This window comes from Desmodus rotundus, chromosome 1 (assembly GCF_022682495.2).
Source record: "Desmodus rotundus isolate HL8 chromosome 1, HLdesRot8A.1, whole genome shotgun sequence".
Classification (NCBI taxonomy): Eukaryota; Metazoa; Chordata; class Mammalia; order Chiroptera; family Phyllostomidae; genus Desmodus; species Desmodus rotundus.
In genome coordinates, this window is record NC_071387.1 from 55,373,913 (window position 1) to 55,393,885 (window position 19,973).

The following is a 19,973-nucleotide window of genomic DNA, read 5'->3' on the forward strand; positions in this document are numbered from 1 at the left end:
CGTTGGAGAGACCCACAGGGGCCTAGAGTGTGCACAGGCCCACTTACTCGGGAACCAGCACCAGAGTGGCCCAGTTTGATTGTGGGTATCGGAGTGAAAGATTGAAAGCCGGAGGAGAGTGAGGCAGGCGCCATTGCTCCCACTCGGCCCCTCCCCCACATACAGCGTCACAGCGTAGCAACCAGCGCAACCCCGCCCAGGTGAATACCTAAGGCTCCGCCCCTTAAAGTAACAGACGCTCCAAGAAAAAAAAAAAATGGCCCAAATGACAAAACACTTCAAAGCTCCAGAAAAAATACAACTAAGCGACGAAGAGATAGCTAACCTATCGGATGCACAGTTCAAAGCACTGGTTATCAATATGCTCACAGACTTGGTTGAATCTGTTCGAAAAACAGATGAAAAAATGAAGCCTATGCTAAGAGAAACAAAGGAAAATGTACAGGGAACCAATAGTGATGCGAAGGAAACTGGGACTCAAATCAATGGTGTGGACCAGAAGGAAGAAACAAACATCCAACCAGAAAAGAATGAAGAAACAAGAACTTGGAAAAATGAGGAGAGGCTTAGGAATCTCCAGGACACCTTGAAACGTTCCAACATCCAAATTATAGGGGTGCCAGAAGGAGAAGAGGAAGAACAAAAAATTGAAAACTTATTTGAACAAATAATGAAGGAGAACTTCCCCGATCTGGCAAAGGAAATAGACTTCCGGGAAGTCCATGAAGCTCAGAGATTCCCAAAGAAGCTGGACCCAAGGAGGAACACACCAAGGCACATCATAATTACATTACCCAAGATTAAACGCAAGGACCTACATCCGAGATTACTGTATCCAGCAAAGCTATCATTTAGAATGGAAGGGAAGATAAAGTGCTTCTCAGATAAGGTCAAGTTAAAGAAGCTCATCATCACCAAGCCCTTGTTATATGAAATATTAAAGGGAGTTACCTAAGAAAAAGAAGATCAAAAATAGGAACAGTAAAAATGACAGCAAACTCACAGTTATTAACGACCACACATAAAACAAAAATGAGAGCAAACTAGACAAACAACTAGAACATGAGGGTTGTCAATAAGGGAGTGGGAGGGGGAGAGGGGGGTAAAGGTACAGAGAATAAGTAGCATAGATGATAGGTGGAAAATAGACAGGGGGAGGGTAAGAATAGAATAGGAAATGTAGAAGCCAAAGAACTTTTAAGTATAATCCATGGACATGAACTATAGGGGGGGAATGTGGGAGGGAGGGGGGTGAGCAGGATGGAGTGGAGTGGGGGGGGAATGGGACAACTGTAATAGCATAATCAATAAATATATTAAAAAAAAAAAGAAAACACACACTGATGTATTTAGGAATAAAATCCCAGTAAGGCTCAAATGGTTGCTGGTGAGGGGCTTGTATGTATATTTATATTTATATTTATGTGTGTATATACACACCATTTATATATATACTTAAATATATAAAATAGAGACATAATATGCAAAAAAGCAAATGGTAAAATGTTAATGGCAATAGATAACAATAGCTGAATCTGGGTAAAAGGTAAAAGAGTATATGGCTGTTTTTGTATCATTCATATTCTTGCAACTTTTAACTCTGAAGGTATTCTCCAATAAAAAGTTAAAAAATTAAAAAAAAACCTATATATTACCAAGTCAATGATTGCTTTCTAAATAAATATTTCTTTTATTTTCTCTCCTTTCCTCTTTTCTTTCTCCTCATTCTTTTCTCTCTTCTTTTTCTGCTCATCTTTAGAAGTTCAAGGCTGGCGAGAAGGGCATCTCCGTGGGGCAGACCGTCATCACGAAACATCGGAACACTCGGTACTATAGCTGCAGAGTGATCGCCATAACATCACAAACCTTCTATGAGGTCATGTTTGAGGACGGCTCCTTTAGCAGAGACACATTCCCTGAGGATATTGTGGTAAGTTCCTAGGGTGCCTCTTGCCCAATTTACTTTTTGTATAACTAAAGCAGCTGAACCTTTCAGGAATCTCTTCTGGCTCTTGAAGTAACTCATTTCACTAACTATTTCATTCATGTGTGCTTGTTCCCACTGTGAAGAAATAGCATTTTCTCTTAGGTTCCTGAGCCTTCATCACTGTAAATAGCAGCTAAGTAAACTTAGACTCATCTTCCTGAATTCTTTTAATTAAGTGAGAAGTGTGTGTGGCCAGGAACATAAAATGCAAATTCATGTGTTCTTTTTTGTTACTGTTAGCATATTTGAATTCCTTTATTACTTCTTTTTCTTTATGCTTAACTGAAGAATATGGCTTTTATCATCTGACCTGACAGTGACATCTGTGATCTGATGGATGTTGCATATGGGAGGAACAAAAATCACACAGAAAAAAGGCTGTGACTTCTACTGAGTTTCTTAACTGTGGTCTGGAATGGAACATGTGTGTGTCCCTCATCTACCTGTCTGTCTCCTCCTTCCTCTGTCCCCTCAATGGACCCTTGGGAATTATTCAGAGGCACTAGTGAATGTGTCTCAGGAGCTTGTTTTTAACAGGATGTTTCAAAGAAGAACACTTTTCCACAGAAGTTTTCTGAAACCGAGATCAATCAAAGAACTGGGGTCAGGATTAGTCTAGTGGACATTGTATCATCCCTTAGCGTTTAAGGGAAATAACTCCTGCCTTGTTCTAGCTCTGTTGATGCGTTGCTCTTGGTACTTAGAAAGATGTTTCTTAATGACTCTTTTATAATAATAATTGTGTGTTATTGTGTGTTATAATAATTGTGTGTATGAGATTGCTCATAAATATTTCTAGAACTTTGGTCTCCTGGGGCCAAAAAAACATTGATTTAGTCAGCTTTATTATGCTTCTCTATGCTGTTAAGAGACACAAGTTTTTAAACAAAAATGACCTTGTTCAAAAGATTTTAAAGCAAATTAATTTAGGCAAATTAACCATCCCAGGACTTGATAATATACCAGTAGAGTGCATTGTGCTTCTTTGCAAAATTCTAACTAGAGCTTCACTTTGCTACATTGCCATTGCCATTCATAAACAGCAAGCTTTAGGTAGCATGCTTTCCTTGTTAGAATAGGTTGCCTCTTTAAGCGCTCAGTCCAAAGTCACTGAATACCTACCTGTGTGCCAAGCATCACACTGGGTGCTAGCAAAAACAATGAGAAAGAAGGTGTGATTCCTGCCCAGTCCACGGGGCAGGCAGGCTGGTAAATGGATGCTTTCTTTAAGTGATATCAATGCTGTGAATGAACCAGATGCAACTTACCACCTGTTGGGTCCAGAAGAATGAGTAAGGGAGTCCACAGGCTTGGTCAGGCCGACAGTGACATGTACCGCTTGCCAGCACTGCTTCCGGAACCCAATGTGCGTGAACTCATTTCTTCCTCACAACCATACCTGTTAGGCACTACTCTTTTTCACATTTGAGTTCTAATGAAATGGAATCACAAAGAGGTAAATAACTTTCCCAAGGCCACACATAGCTAATAAGTCTCAGAAAGAGTATTCAATTCCAGAGTCTGGCTTTAGAACATCAGTTCTCAAACCCTGGGAAGAAGGACCTTGAAAGCAGGAGGAGAATCGTTTTACAAGGCCACAAAAGGCCTGGAAATATACAGGAGACTAAGTCCCTTGGCTTTCACCAGCCTTGCCAAGGTACATAAGTATTTCAGAATCAACCGTCTTTTATGCATTTGGAGCCAGAAAAGGAGAGAAAGCTTGGGTGGGGAATGTGGTGAGGGTGTGATAAAAGACTTTGAACATTAATCCCCAAACCTGAGTAAACAGGACTTTGCCCATGCTAATAGTTAATGAATGCTAAATTCTCTTTCACTTCCAAAGCCTCCACACACCCAGCAGTTTTAAGCTTTCCTGGAACATCTTTAACTTGTACATTGGAAAATAGTGTCTGTGATGCTGGAAGTTGTTTGAAATTCCATAAGCCTTTCCACAAACCTTCTGTTCCTACTCTCTGTGAACCAAAACAAGTTTGGTTTTAAGTATGTGTGAGTGTTGTGAGAATACCGGCTCTAAAAGTTGTAAGATTGTTCAGAAGCACCACAGCATTGAGATCGACAAGAATGGAAAAGCAAAATTCTTTACAGCTTGATGTGCATTACTTAGGATATTTAGTAAAGGTTCGAGGGGCTGTATGCGCATGCATGTGTATGTGGTCATAGCCCTAGCCTTGGAGAGAAGGGCAGCATGTGCAGTGGCAGAAGGGCCATAGAATGAGGGGAAGCCTACGTGAATGGTAATATCTTCGGGGGAAAATATAGTCATCCGTGAGCCGGTCTTCTCTCTTTTATCCACTCCTTCCTATCTCTATAAAGGGGAGGCCATAAAAAACTGGAATTATCTTCTGGAGGGCCGGCCTCTTGTAGTACAGATTTCCCATGCTAGGTGAGTGTTCTAGGAACCCATCTGTATCAGTGTACCAGCTGGCATTGTTGTGAGATGCTGCATATGGCTTCATTAATTTTTTTTTGAAGACTCTTTCAACGCATTTGCCCATTTCATCATGGGTGATTTAGGAGCACACCTGCCTATGTGACTCTGAGTGTTCAGCAGTTTTTGATAAAAAATGGCATGACTCCTGTGCCCCATTCTCTCTGTTCACTGGATCTTGCCCCAGCCACTTTTTTTTGTTTCCCTGAATGAAAATGTCCTCAAAGGGAAAAGTTTTGCCTATGTGGAAGAGGTGAAACAAAAAATGAAAGAAGCACTAAAAGGCATCAAAATCGATGAGTTTAAAAACCGTTTTGAGCATTGGAAAAACATCTTGATAGGTGTATTTCATCAAATGGAGAGTACTTTGAAGGTGACTGAAGTTTAAACATGTAACTATAAATACACAATTTTTAATAAATAGACTCCCAAGTTTTTTGGGTCCCCCCTCATGTACTCTCCCCTACCCCATCCCTGACATTTTTGGTTACTTGTTTCAGGCCTCTTACACCAAGTAGAACTATTTCAATCATGTTGTGTTTTCCATACTTTCTAATAGCATCACCATTTGTTGGCTTTTGTGGTTTCTTGCTTTGTTAATCTTGGTGCTGAATTAGATGTCCCCATGACATGACATCTCTGGTGGCTCTATAGGGAAAGTTTTTTTTGTTATAATATTGTATCAGTCAGAATTCTCTAAGAAACAAACCGATAGGGTGTGTTTAAAGTATTTAATATAATCAATATATACATTGTGTGTGTGACTTATTGGCTCATATGCTTATGGAGACTGCGAAGTCCCAAGATGTATATTTGGAAAACCAGTGATGTTGTTCCAATCTGAGTCCGAAGGGCTGAGAACCAAGAAAGTTGATGGTGTAGTTCTGAGGGATGTCCAACCTGCGGACCACAGGCTACATGCAACTCAGGATGGCTATGAATGCGGCCCAACACAAAATTGTAAATTTACTTAAAACATTGTGTGATTTTTATATGATTACATGTTGCAATGTATTTATCATGTGGCCCAAGACAACTCTTCTTCTTTCAGTTGTGGCCCAGAGACACCAAAAGGCTGGACACCCCTTCAGAAGGCAGGCAGACTTGAGACCCAGGAAGAGTCCATATTGCATTAAGAGTCCAAAGGCAGGAAAAAACCAACCCCCTCAGGTCAAAGGCACTCAGGCAGGAAGAATTCCCTTTCCAGGGGAGGAGGATGTTACCCTTTTTGTTCTATTCAGGCCTTCGATTCATTGGATGAGCCCACTGACATTGGGGAGGGTAGTCTGCTTTACTCATTCTATCAGTTCAAATATTAAACTGATCTAAAACACTCCCACTAACTCACCCAGAATAATGTTTGACTAAAACATCATTCAGGTTGACACATAAATTTAACCATCACAAATATATTCTCCTGAGGCATTTAGAAGCCTCTTTACCTGGTTGGGGCCAGAAGCTCTGACTCTGTGGCAGAGTGTAATTTCCTTTTCCATAAAGCAGTGACCGCATTGTTATGGTTGGTTCGTAGCACTCTGTAGACTCAGCCCATTAGCCGTGGACTTTGTGCTGGTCATCGTCTGTCTCCCCACAAGGTGAAGTCATGGTATTTTAAGGCAAGCTTTTAAAAGTTAAAGGATTATCGAAGATTGATTGGGGCCTGTGTTACTCATTGCAGTTAATGAAAGCTACATGATTAAGTGCCTTTGACGTATTTCACCTAGACTTCAGTTTGAGATAAGGGAATTTGATGTTACATTTTAAGACATATTGGATGAGTATAATTAAGTATGTTATAAATATATTTACATGAAAATTATAATGATTCCCCTGTGTGATATAATGTACATATATTTGCATCGTCATTTTTGATATTCATCTATAAGAACTGTCTTCTGGGAGGTGGGGGCCCTGCTTGGTGCCCTAATGTTGAGTTTCATCAAGTAGTAAGAACAATGTAATCAGGTGTGTTTCTGTCTCAGTATCTTGCAGATCATGGCAGAATAATTATTTGGTGGAAACACTAAGTGCATTTCACATAACTCAGAGAAATCTTGTTTTCGTTAGATGATGTATCCATGACATCTGAAACTGCTGGTAGGAAGTGACTTTTTTCTTCTGTTTGAACACTCTGTGATCCACACAGTGTGCTTACCAGGTGTGAGTGCAGCTGGGGAGGTTCTTTCCTCAAATGCACTTGAAGTCAGTATTATGGCTATTGAAGAATGAGCTTCTCTAATCTGCAAGTACTTGCTAACTAGCACAATTTCTGTTTTTTAACTACAAAAATCAGATTTGGAATATGAAGTTTAATCATCCCAAACTATTTATCTATGGCATGAATATCTTCCCTTGTGAGGCCTAATGCTTTAGTAAAGAAAGTTACGTTTCCTTATTTATAGAATCACTGATTACAAATCACTTTATAAACCTGTAGAGGAGAACCTTTACTGCAAGCTGGCCTATCCATGTTTTAAAATGACTTTGTCAGGCATTAAAATGCCTATTTTAGGGTTATGTGACCAGAGAGAGTATTTGAAGCTGTAGGGAGAAACATTCTTTGGACTACCAGGAAATTTATATTCATACCTAGGTACTTTATTTCTGTGATAGCGAGAAAAATGTCCAAAAATTTTCCTCTCAACAATACACCTGCAGAATATGTGTATCAGTCCAGTTAAACTCAGCATGCAATCTGTAGCTTTCAAGGGCAGTAATAAATGATGTATTGCAACACGCCTCCACCTGTCAGTTTATGAAATTGCCGCACACTTCCTGATGAATTTTTTTGTCTCCTACTATTTTGATGGGAATGAAAGTACCCACCTGAGACAACTCAACGAGCACAGAGATTCCAGAGCCCACTTTTAACCTCTGCTAAACCTGGCATCCTGGAACATGTCCATGTTGACACTAGAGTGATTACTGCTTCCTTTTGTCCAAACTTAGAGCTTATTTCAAGGTAGGAGGTTTGGTCAACAGGATCTGGATAGTTCTAAGACGAGCACTTAACATTCACCAGTGGATGTGAGAAGAGAAACAGGACCATTTAGAAATTTGACAGCAAGAGTCCATCACTGAAATTTCCATGAGGACTTGCTACATTTTTCAGCCTCTGTTGAAATGTGAAAGAAGCATGAGAGCTATACTCTTCAGGGTTCTGGGGATATATTGTCATGACCTTTAGTTTTTCTGGGCTGTACGGTACAAACTGAAGTTCTTAGAGCTAATTTTTTTCTCAATTTTTTAAGCAAATTGCTTAAACTTTCGAGCCTCAGGTTTTTTCCCCACTAAGGAGGGAATATTTCCACCTTCTAGGATTATTGGAAGGACTAAATGAGGTAAATGCCTAACACATAGTAGGCTCAATATCATTTTTTTATGATATTAACTTTAGTCTGAGGAACTCTTTTTTCCTTTGTCCTCTCCATTTAGTTTATGCTGTGCTTTCTGTTCTGATGAAACTTGATTAGAAGATGTGTCCTCAGAACTTTGTTCCTACTTGTTAGATTAAACAGGCCTGTATGTGTGAGATTTCACTGTGTCAGCTTATTGTTTCCACTTGGCTAGTAGGTGTAGGGGTGACTCTGGATGTTCTGGAGGCAAAAGAAAATATCCAAGTGGGGCAGGGTTGAGAAACTAAGAAAAATGTTGTTCCCAGAAGCAGTCTATACTGTGGGATCCTGGGAAGCATTTTTAGATTCCTCTCAGCTTCTAGTTTTGAGGTACCCTGCATATTCAAGTCAGATGGAAGTCACGCCTCATCAAACACCATCTGTTATGTTGGCTCCAGATTAATGTCCCTAACTACTCTCCTTACCCCCTGAGCTCCCACCACAGTTTTTCTAGAATCAATGGAAATTTGCCAGATAAGGCTCCAGAGACTTTGTTGGTTGAACATTCTAGAGGTATGGCCCACATGGCATTTAACTGCTCAGGAGTGGTGCCCTAGCTTCTCTTTCTTGACTGAGGATGGACCTGAGAATCTGTAAGGTGAAGGGTTCACCAAATTCCCACGGATGCTTACTTCATCTTGCGAAGCCTTTTATACATGCCAAAGAATATTGATTATTACTTTGATTTTAATCAATATTCAATGTAAAATTTACTTTTCTAAGCCCTTAACTTCAGCTGACAAATTTTATTTTACTACTATATCTAAAATTTTTACACAAAAATAAGAACAGACTCATTTGTTCCTTTATTAATGTTTATAAAATATATAAATTTGACAGATCAAATACTAACATTTTACATTTAAGTAATCAAATTTCCCTGTACATCTTAACTATGATTACAGATTTAATATATACAATTCTTACAAATGTCACAATTTTCTAAGTACTTAATGTCCATAATTCTAATAAACCAGACATTAGTTCAGTTGTTCAAATTCTCCAAAGTATTTCAAACATCTTCAAAAAACAAATAACATAAAGCAGTGCAATATTTATAAAACATGATACTGTACCTTTATAAATATAATTTATATTGGATTGATTGTATTTAAACACAATGTAATTGATGGATATATAAATAGAAAGAATATATCCACCAAGGGGAATAGAATTGCTATCTTTACTAGGAGTTTACTAAGAAAAAATAATCAAAGAACCTCAGGGCCTTTCAGAGACATAGAGTCTGGTTGTATCTTTAAAAACTACACCCACAGTTGCTGGGCAGGGACTTCTAGCTAAGGTCAGATTTCATCTGATTCATCCATTCTCTAAACGTTGCATCCTTCATGAACTGTCTCAGGTGAGGCCCTGGGATTTTATTCTCTTTTGTGTAATTCTTGTTTGGGTTTTTGAATTGTGAATGAATTGTTGAAGCCCTTATGAATTGTTGAAGCCCTTATTTAAGTTGGATTCCCTTTCTTTTTTTATAAATTGTGTGTATCTTAATGACCCTGGTTCTATAGCTGTCTTCATTGACAATTTCCATTTAGCACTGGTGATCCTCTGAAGAAAAGTATGTCATTCCCCTGATGTCCCATGCAGGAGATCAACTAGTTGCCCTGAAGACACACTGTCAGTTATATTTTTCTTCAAATATATACCTTCCTCACTTGACAGTATTTCTCTTACTTCTGTAAGTATTTCTTTTGGTAATCACATCAAGGTGATTGGCTTAGGGAACTTTTCCCAGGAGAAAGGTTCCTAGTATATTCTTTTAAAGGAGATTCAAGGTATAGCATCTCATCTTCTATCTAAAAAATCAAAATAACAGTATTGAACCTGCAGGCAATGTTATTAATTTCCAGGACTTCATCGTTTCTTTTCAGTGCAAAGCTTAAATCCAAAGGTGATAGTCAACATGAACCAAATCTATCCTGTGTTTGGAAATATTCAGTGATGTTCTTTTTGGTTTATGTGTTCAACACTGCTAGGCACCGTAGGGGATTCAAAGATGTGTAAGCATAGGTGTAGAAGTAATCAAGGTTTTATAGAGGCAAAATAAAATACCGAAGTGGTTTGAAAGACTAAGAAAAATGTTGTCCCTGACCAGTGTGGCTCAGATGGTTGGATGTTGTTTCACATAGCAAAAGGTCACTGGTTTGATTCCCAGGCAGGAGAGAAAGAGTTCTCAGAAGTATTCTATGCCATGGGATCCTGGGAAGCTCCTGGGTTTTCAAGTCCAGTAGCCACAGAGACGTTCTATTACAGTGGCAGAGACCAGGTTGACCAAGAGACACCTCTTGTCAGTGGGGCCTCCTCAGCTTTGGGAATTCATGCCCCATCCCAGTCCATTTGTGTTATTTTGTTTATTACTGATATTTCTTACCTTAGCCCCCCACCAGGAGCTAAAAGATTAAAATCTAAAAGATTTTACAAGAAAAATATCCAGTGAAGGTTATTGAAAATAAGTTCACAGGTAAAGTAATTGTGATGGGGAGGAGTTGAGCTGGGTTCCTGACTTGTAAGGATCCTTTATATATTCTATATACAAGTCCTTTGTTGGATGTTTTGTAATTTTTCTCCTAGTTCAAGTAATACTTAATTTTCTGACTATAACAATGTTTATCGATTCACCAGTTGGTGGACATCAGGTTATTTCCTGTTTTGGGCTATTGCGAGTAATGCTGCTATGCAAATTTGCTTTGAAGCCTTTGTGTGGACATGTGTTTTCATTTCTCTGGGATAAATATCTAGAGTGAGATTACTGAGTTGTATGTTAGATGATGTTTAGTTTTATTAGAATCTGCCATACTCTTCAAAAGTTGCTTTACCATTTTTTATTCCCACCAGTAATATGTGAGGTTTTAGTTATTCTACATCCTCGCCAACACCTGATATTGTCAGTCTTTTGGATAATACCATTCTGGTGGGTGTGTAGTCATATCTCAGTGTGATTTTAATTTTTATTTTGCTGATAATTAATGGTTTTGAGTACCTTTTCACATGTTTATTAGCCATTCTTACATCATCTTTGTTGAAAAGCCTACTAAAATATTTCACTGATTTTTTAAAAAAGATTTTATGTATTTATTTTTAGAGAGAGGGGAAGGGAGGGAGAGAGGGAGAGAAACATCAATATGTGAGATATGTGAGCGATATATATCAATTGGTTGCCTCTCACATACCACCAACTGGGGACCTACCTGGCCTGCAACCCAGGCATGTGCCCTGACTGGGATCAAACCAGTGACTTTGGTTCTCAGGTTGGCACTCAATTCACTGAGCCACACCAGCCAGGGCTATTTCACTGATTTTTTAATTGTGTTGCAAGAATTTGTTTTATATTCTGTATTTGAATCCTTTTTAAAGATATGATTTATGTTTTCTTCTAGTTTGTATCTTGTTTTCACTTTCTTAATAGTGTCTGACAAGCAAAAGTTGTAAATTTTGATGAAGCCCAGTTTATCAATAGCTCCTTTATGAATCATGTTTTTAGTTTATTACTTAAGAAATCTTTGCCTAACTCAAAATCACAAAGATTTTCTCTTATGTTCTCTTTTAGAGTTTTATAGTTTTAGGTGTTACATTTAGAACTGTGATCCATTTTGAGTTAATATATGTATGTCGTGTGAGGCGCCATAGGGGTGAAATCCATACAACATAATTTAATGAGTTGTGATAAGGATTAAATGAGAAAAGATTTATAATAATCATAGTGCAGCTCCTTACACATAGTAGGTACTCAAAAAAATGTGGTTCCTTTCTGCTCTTTGACTTGCCTTATCCTTCTCAAAATTGCACAATGGAAGGGGAAAATCTATTTTAATTATTTCTTTTAGTATTCTGAACTTCAAGAGAGCCTTTTGGACAGCTCATTTGTGGATCTACTTAATATCAGGAATATTTTGGAAATATATATTGTATAGATCTTCAAAAATTTAAATAAAGCATTATAATTTCTATACCTCTAGAGAAAGACTAGAAAATACCAGATAAAATAGTGGTTCCTGAGAACCAAGATGGTGGCGTAGGTAGACACACTGCACCTCCTCGCACAACCAGAACTGACAGAAAATCGAATGGCAAGGAAGTCCGACACCAAGGAAATAAAAAATAAACATTCATCCAGACCAGTAGGAGAGGCAGAGACGGGCACCGGGGTGGAGAGGACTCGTGTGGCCTTGGTGGGACCAAGACTGGCGGAGTGTGGGACAAACGGGGCAGGCAGTCTGACCACTAGCAGACACTGCGGCCCAACGTTCTCGTGCAGATAAACTGAGAGGGCCGGACTCAGAGTGGTGGGTACCACCCGGCAGCCCCACACTCGTGCACAGATAAACTGGGCAAATGGAGGGGAGCGAAGCAGACCGCGCAACCCAGGGCTCCAGCGCCTGGGGGGGGGGGGGAATAAAGCCTCAAACCTCTGATTGAAAACGCTTGTGGCGGTTGGGGCGGCAGCAGGAGAGACTCCCAGCCTCACAGGAGAGGTCGTTGGAGAGACCCACAGGGGCCTAGAGTGTGCACAAGCCCACCCACTCAGGAACCAGCACCAGAGGGGCCCAATTTGATTGTGGGTAGCGGAGTGAAAGACTGAAATGCGGTGGAGTGGGGAGTGGGCGCCATTGCTCCCTCTCAGCCCCTCCCCCATGTACAGCGTCACAGCAAAGCAACCAGCATTACCCTGCCCCCGGTGAACACCTAAGGCTCCGCCCCTATACGTAACAGACATGCCAAGACAAAAAAAAAAAAAAATGGCCCAAATGACAAAACACTTCAAAGCTCCAGAAATAATACAACTAAGCGAGGAAGAGATAGCCAACCTATCGGATGCACAGTTCAAAACACTGGTTATCAAGACGCTCACAGAATTGGTTGAATTGGTTCGAAAACTAGATGAAAAAATGAAGCCTATGCTAAGAGAAACAAAGGAAAATGTACAGGGAACCAATAGTGATGCGAAGGAAACTGGGACTCAAATCAATGGTGTGGACCAGAAGGAAGAAAGAAACATCCAAACAGAAAAGAATGAAGAAACAAGAATTCGGAAAAATGAGGAGAGGCTTAGGAACCTCCAGGACATCTTGAAACGTTCCAACATCCAAATTATAGGGGTGCCAGAAGGAGAAGAGGAAGAACAAAAAATTGAAAACTTATTTGAACAAATAACGAAGGAGAACTTCCCCAGTCTGGCAAAGGAAATAGACTTCCAGGAAGTCCAGGAAGCTCAGAGAGTCCCAAAGAAGCTGGACCCAAGGAGGAACACACCAAGGCACATCATAATTACATTACCCAAGATTAAACGCAAGGACCTACATCCGAGATTACTGTATCCAGCAAAGCTATCATTTAGAATGAAAGGGAAGATAAAGTGCTTCTCAGATAAGGTCAAGTTAAAGGAGTTCATCATCACCAAGCCCTTATTATATGAAATGTTAAAGGGAGTTACCTAAGAAAAAGAAGATCAAAAATAGGAACAGTAAAAATGACAGCAAACTCACAGTTATTAACGACCATACGTAAAACAAAAACAAGAGCAAACTAGGCAAACAACTAGAACAGGAACAGAATCATAGAGATGGAGATCACATGGAGGGCTGTCAATAGGGGAGTGGGAGGGGGAGAGGGAGGGAAAGGTACAGAGAATAAGTAGCATAGATGATAGGTGGAAAATAGACAGGGGGAGGGTAAGAATAGAGTAGGAAAAGTAGAAGCCAAAGAACTTATAAGTATGACCCATGGACATGAACTATAGGGGGGGAATGTGGGAGGGAGGGGGTGGGCAGGATGGAGTGGAGTCGGGGGGGAAATGGGACAACTGTAATAGCATAATCAATAAATATATTAATAAAAAAATAGTGGTTCCTTCTGCAATGAGATCTTATGATAAATGTGCTTGGACCTAAAAAATACTTGCACAGATTTTAGATCACTGTTTCCAATATCATGTCAAACTGAGACATAATTTGTTTTTCCAAAGAAATAAAGCAGGAAGGGAGGGGTAAAAAAGGAAAGAATTTTTTGTATAAGTATAATAGAAGTTAATGAAGAACTGCTTAAAGAAGAAATTAAACTCCAACTTTTCCATTTTAACCTGAACATGTCTGTCATAACTTATCAGAGTTTAATATATAACATCTTCTAAGCTTCAAACTTCTCGAAAACAAGGACCAGGTCTGTTTAAATTACTGGTACATACCTAGCTCTCAGTACAGAGTCTGGCTTACAGTAAGTGTATAATAAATAGTTGTTGAACTAAATAATGCTTAAATAAATTAATACTAACAACCATCACATTCAGGTATTAAATTTGTTATTCTATACTTCAGACATTAGTATGTTATTTTAAAATTCATTATCAATGTCAAGAATTGTTTTTAAATTTCGGTCCAAGTTTGTATTTCATGCCTTTCTGGGTAAAGAATGCTTTCTTCTTAGAGCAGAGCTGTGTTCCAGCAAGACTTCAGTATTTTCAGCTTACACAGAGACCCCTGTAAATAAGAAGGTCCCTGAAAATGCTTGAAAACACTGGTTCAGGTGAAGTGAATTGTTATGTACGGTCTCACTGCCATGAGAGTGAGTACTCTCCATGAAAAGAGGGCTAAGGGAATCAGTGCAGCATGGAATTAATGAAATTAATGAAGCTGCTGGTACCTGTGTGTGCCCGAGGGCTGGACTATTAGGAAATGTCTCCAATGGTCTTTGCTGGCTTCCCCATGAATGTTTAGCTCTGAACTCTGGATATTAGTGACATCACTTCTATATCTTAGAGTAGGCTAAACAAACTTTGATTTAAGAGAAACCACAAAGTAAAAATTCCTTATATCTTTTAATAAGTACATGGTCAGATATCACTGTTGCTGCACATCATAGTAGTGTAGCAGAATGTCAGCATTCATTATTGACCCTTCTATTCCTTTTTAAATGATAATGGTACACTATCTATGATGCAAGGTTTCAAACTTTTAAATCTTTCCTTGCTGTAATCTCATTTTGACCTCAAAATGAGATACTGTCACTGTGAGTGTTGTACAACCATGCATGTCTCATAAAGGCCTTGAATTTTCCAGAGCTGACCCTTTCTGTAGCATACTTGTAAGCCTAGTGTTCTACATACAATTTCTGAAATATATAGCTAACACTGAGAGCTTCCTGAGGCAAATAGTCATCGGGGGAACTGCCTGTTTGCAAGCACACCAGGATATAGCATATATATCCGTGACACCTCCCACATGATATGGGGTCATAAATTCACAATTATGTTCCTATTTGATCATGGAGTTTAAATAATTTTGGTAATAGAGTGAACTTAGATTATTGTTTGCTAAGTGTATTAAATAGGAGTCAATACCATCTATTTAGTTATGAACTGACACTGTCTTCATTTTTAAAAATTTTTATTGTATTCTATTACCATTTAGTCCTCTTATACCCTCCTCTCCCCCCACAATATGATTGTCCATGTCCATGAGTCCTTTTTCCTTTTTGCTCAATCCCTTCAGCCCCTAACCTCCTCCCCCCTCCGGCCATCATCCTGCTCTCCATCTATGAGTCTGTCTCTATTTTGCTTGTTTGTTCAGTTTGTTCATTAGGCTCCACATATGAGTGAAATCATATGGTGTTTCTCTTTCTCTGACGAGCTTATTTCACTTAGCATAATGTTTTCCAGTCCATTCATACTGTCACAAAGAGTAAAATTTTCTTTTTTAAGGCTGAGTAGTATTCCATTGTGTAAATATCCCATAGTTATTTTATCCACTTATCTGTTGATGGACACTTGGGCTGCTTCCATATCTCGGTGATTGTAAATAACAGTGCAATGAACATAGGGGTGCTTATGTTCTTTTGAATTAGTGTTTTGGGTTTCTTCAGATATATTCCCAGAAGTGGGATTGCTGGGTCAAAAACCAGCTCTATTTTTAATTTTTTGAGGTATCTCCATACTGCTTTCCACAGTGACTGCACCGATCTGCATTCCCACCAACAGTGCAGAATGATTCCCCTTTCTCCTCATGTTCGCCAATACTTGTTTATTGGTTTATTGATGATAGCCATTCTGACAGGTGTGATGTGGTACCTCATTGTGATTTTACTTTGCATTTCTTTGATGATTAATGATGTCGAGCATCTTTTCATATGTCTATTGGCCATCTGTTTGTCCTCCATGGAGAAGTGTCTATTCAGGTCCTTTGCCCATTTTTCAATTGGGTTCTTTGGGTTTTTTTGGTGTTGAGTTTTGTAAGTACTTCATAAATTTTGGATTTTAGCCCCTTAACAGATGTATTGGCAAATATGTTCTCCTGTTCTGTGGGTTGTCTTTTTATGTTGTTGATGATTTCCTTTGTCATGCAAAAACGTTTTAGTTTGACGTAGTCCCATTTGTTTATTTTTTCTTTTGTTTCCCTTGCCTGGGGAGATATATCTGACAAAATATTGCTATGAGCAATGTCTGAGATTTTGCTGCCTTTGTTTTCTCCTAGGATTTTTATGGTTTCATGTCTAACATGTAAGTCTTTAATCCATTTGAATTTATTCATGTGTGGGGTGTAAGAAGGTGGTCTAGTTTCATTTTTCTTCATGTATCTGTCCAGTTGTCCCAGCACCATTTATTGAATGAACTATCTTTAACCATTGTATGTGCTTGCTTCCTCTGTCAAAAATTAATTGACTGTAAAGGTGTGGGTTTATTTCTGGGTTCTCCATTCTGTTCCATTGATCATGTATTAGTTTTTATGCCAGTACCAAGCTGTTTTAAAAACTATGGGCTTATACTACAGTTTGATATTAGGTAGTATGGTTCCTTCAGCTTTATTCTTCTTTCTCAGGATCGCTGTTGCTGTGTGGGGCCTTTTGTGATTCCCTATAAATGTTTGAAATATTTGTCTAGGTCTGTGAAATACATTATTGGAATCTTGATAAGAATTGTGTTGAATCTATAGATTGGGTAGTATGGATTTTAATGATGTTAATTCTTCCTATCCATGAACACAGTATCTGCTTCCATTTATTTGTATCTTCAGTTTCCTTCTTCAGTGTCTTATAATTTTCCAAATACAGATCTTTTACATCCTTGGTTAGATTTATTCCTAGACATTTTATTCTTTTGGAAGCAACTGTGGATAGGATTGCTTCCTTGGTCTCCCTTTCTGTTAGTTTGTTATTGGCATATAAAAATGCAACTGATTTCTAGATATTAATTTTGTATCCTGCTACTTTGCTGAATTTATCAGTTCTAGTATTTCTTGGTGGAATCTTTGGGGTTCTCTATGTACATACAGTATCATGTCATCTGCAAGTAAAGGTAGTTTTATTACTTCCTTTCCAGTTTGCATGCTTTTTGTTTCTTCTTGTCTGATTGTTGTGGCTAGGACTTCTAGTACTATGTTGAGTAAGAGAGGTGAAAGTGGACATCCCTGTCTTGTTCTCAGTCTTAAGGGAAATGCAGTTTTTGCCCATTGAGTATGATGCTGGCAGTGGGTTTGTCATATATGGCCTTTATTATGCATAGGTATGTTCCCTCTAGTCCCACTTAACTGAGAGTTTTTATCATAAATGGGTGCTGGATTTTTTCAAATGCCCTTTCTGCTTCTATTGATATGATCATATGGTTTTTATCTTTCATTTTGTTTATGTGGTGAATCACATTTATTGATTTATGAACGTTGTACCAACATTGCGTTCCTGGAATAAATCCCACTTGATCGTGGTATATGATCTTTTTGATGCATAGCTCTATTCAGTTTGCTAATATTTTGTTGAGGGTTTTATCATCTATGTTCACCAGGTATATTGACCTACAGTTTTATTTTTTTGTAGTGTCTTTATCTGGTTTTGGAATTAGGATAATGCTGGTCTTGTAAAATGAGCTTAGGAGTCTGACCCTTGAATTTTTTGAAATACTTTGAGAAGAGAGTTTAGCAGTTCTTACAATGTTTGGTAAAATTTACCTGTGAAGCCATCCAATTGAGGGATTTTGTTTGTTGGGATTCTTTTGATTACTGCTTCAGTTTCACTAGGTGTGATCTGTGTATTCAGATTCTCTGATTCTTCCTGATATAGTTTAGGAACATTGTATGTTTCTGGGAATTTATCATTTTTTAATACTATTTTGTTTATTTCTGCTATGATCTTCATTATTTCTGTAGTTCCCCTCACTTTTGGCTTTGTTTGTTACTTTTTTCCATTTCCCTTAAGTGTAAAGTTAGATTGTTTATTTGAGCTTTTTCTTGTTTCTGTAGATGGGCCTCTAATGCTATGAATTTCCCTCTCAGGACTGCTTTCTCAGTGTCCCACAGATTTTGGGTATGTGCATTCTCCTTTTTATTTGTTTTAAGTTATCTTTTGAATTCTTCCTTGATCTTGTTGTTTACCCATTCATTGTTTAATAACATGTTGTTCAGCTTCCATGTCTTTATGTGTTTGTTTGTTTTCTTCTTGTGACTGATTTCTAGTTTCAGAGCATTATGGTCAGAGGTGATGCTTGATATGATTTCAATCTTCCTAAATTTATTGAGACTTGTTTTGTTCCCTAACATGTGGTCTACCCTAGAAAACATTTCATATGCCCTTGAAAAGAATGTATATTTTGCTGCTTTGAGATGAAATGCACTAAAGATAATTAAATCCATTTCATCTAGAGTGTTATTTAAGGCCACTGTTTTCTTATTGTTTTTCTGTCTGGAAGATCTATCCGTTGAAGTTAAAGGGTGTTAAAAATCCCCTACTATCACTGCATTTGTATCAATCTCTCTTTTTTATGTCCATGAAGATATGCTTCACATCTGTAGGTGATCCTTTGTTGGGTGTATAAATGTTTACCAGGGTTGTATCCTCTTGTTGGATTGTTCTCTTTATCATTGTGTAGTGTCCTTCTTTGTCTCTTACTTTAGCCTTGGTTTTAAAGTTTATTTTGTCAGAAATAAGTATTGCTACCCCTGCTCTTTTTCCTTTTCCATTTTCAGGAATTATCTTTTCCCATTCCTTTACTTTTAGTCTGTGTGCATGTTTCATTCTGAAGTCAGTCTGTTGTAGACTGCATATATATGGGTCTCATTTATCTACCCTCTGTCTTTGATTGGAGCTTTTAAACCATTTGTATGTAAAGTCTTTGTTTGGTACTCTCTGCACGTTTTGGACTTTGTTTTTTCCTTCACCATGTTAGGGAAGTTTTCTGTCATTATTTCTTCAAATAATTCCTCAATCCCCTACTCTCTCTCTTCTCCTTCGTGTATGCCTATGATGCAGTTGTTACATTTCACAAAGTCCTAAAGGTCCATTTAACCATCCTCATTTTTAAAATTTATTTAATTAAAAATTTTTTTTGGTGCTCTGCTTGGGTTTTTTTTCAAACTTGTTTTCCAAATCACTGATTTGATCCTCTGCTTCATCTAACATACTGTTTATTCCTTCCAGTGTATTATTTATTTCAGATACTGCATTCTTTATTTCTGAGTGGTCCTTTTTTATGGTTTCTATGTCTTTTTTCATGCTGTTGAGCATCCTTATGATCATTACTTTGCACTCCATATCTGATAAAGTGCTTGCCTCCATTTCATTTAGCTCTTGTTCTGGAGAATTCTCTTATTCTTTCATTTGGGGCCTGTTTCTTTGTCTTCCCATTTGGCTGCCTCTTTGTGTTTGTTTCTATGTGTTAGTTAGATCTGCAAAGACTCATGGAGACTGACATCAGACACTGCGTGTGACTGGCCCTGGGAAAGGCTTTTGAATCTGTCAGTGATCCACAGCTTGTAGCTCCCTCTGAGCACTCGACTTTGAGGAGGTTCAGCTAAAGTTAAAGCTTCTAGTGATCCACTCTGCCCGCAGGCTGTTTGAGAGGCTTAGTCACTGAAAGAGCCTCCAGTTTTACTCCTCAGTAACAGGGCTTAAGCTCTATATGGCGAAAGGAGGGACTCCTGCAGGTGGGGCTGTTCCTTCCCCCAGGCAGATTCCACAAGGAGTGGAGTGCTCTGCCTGAGAAAGATGGCCTCTGCAGTATAGGGAATGTCTTATCACAGAGATCCTGGCTGCTGAACCTCCAGCTCTCTCCCCAGAGCCACCAACCCCAGACTCTCTTCATAGGGCTCTAGTGTGCTCTGCCTTCCCTCTGCCAAAGCCCAGGGTAAGTGGCTGCAAATGTGTTTTT

The 19,973-nt window shown here is 38.6% G+C and overlaps 1 protein-coding gene across 1 annotated transcript in view; it reads left to right on the plus strand.

Annotated features, from left to right (window-relative positions):
* KDM4C (lysine demethylase 4C) overlaps positions 1 to 19,973 on the plus strand; it is a 366,544-nt gene that overhangs the window by 323,544 nt on the left and 23,027 nt on the right. The window contains exon 19 of the mRNA XM_024558285.3: positions 1,760 to 1,930. Within this exon, the coding sequence (XP_024414053.2) occupies positions 1,760 to 1,930 (171 nt within the window). The remainder of the gene's footprint in view (positions 1 to 1,759; positions 1,931 to 19,973) is intronic.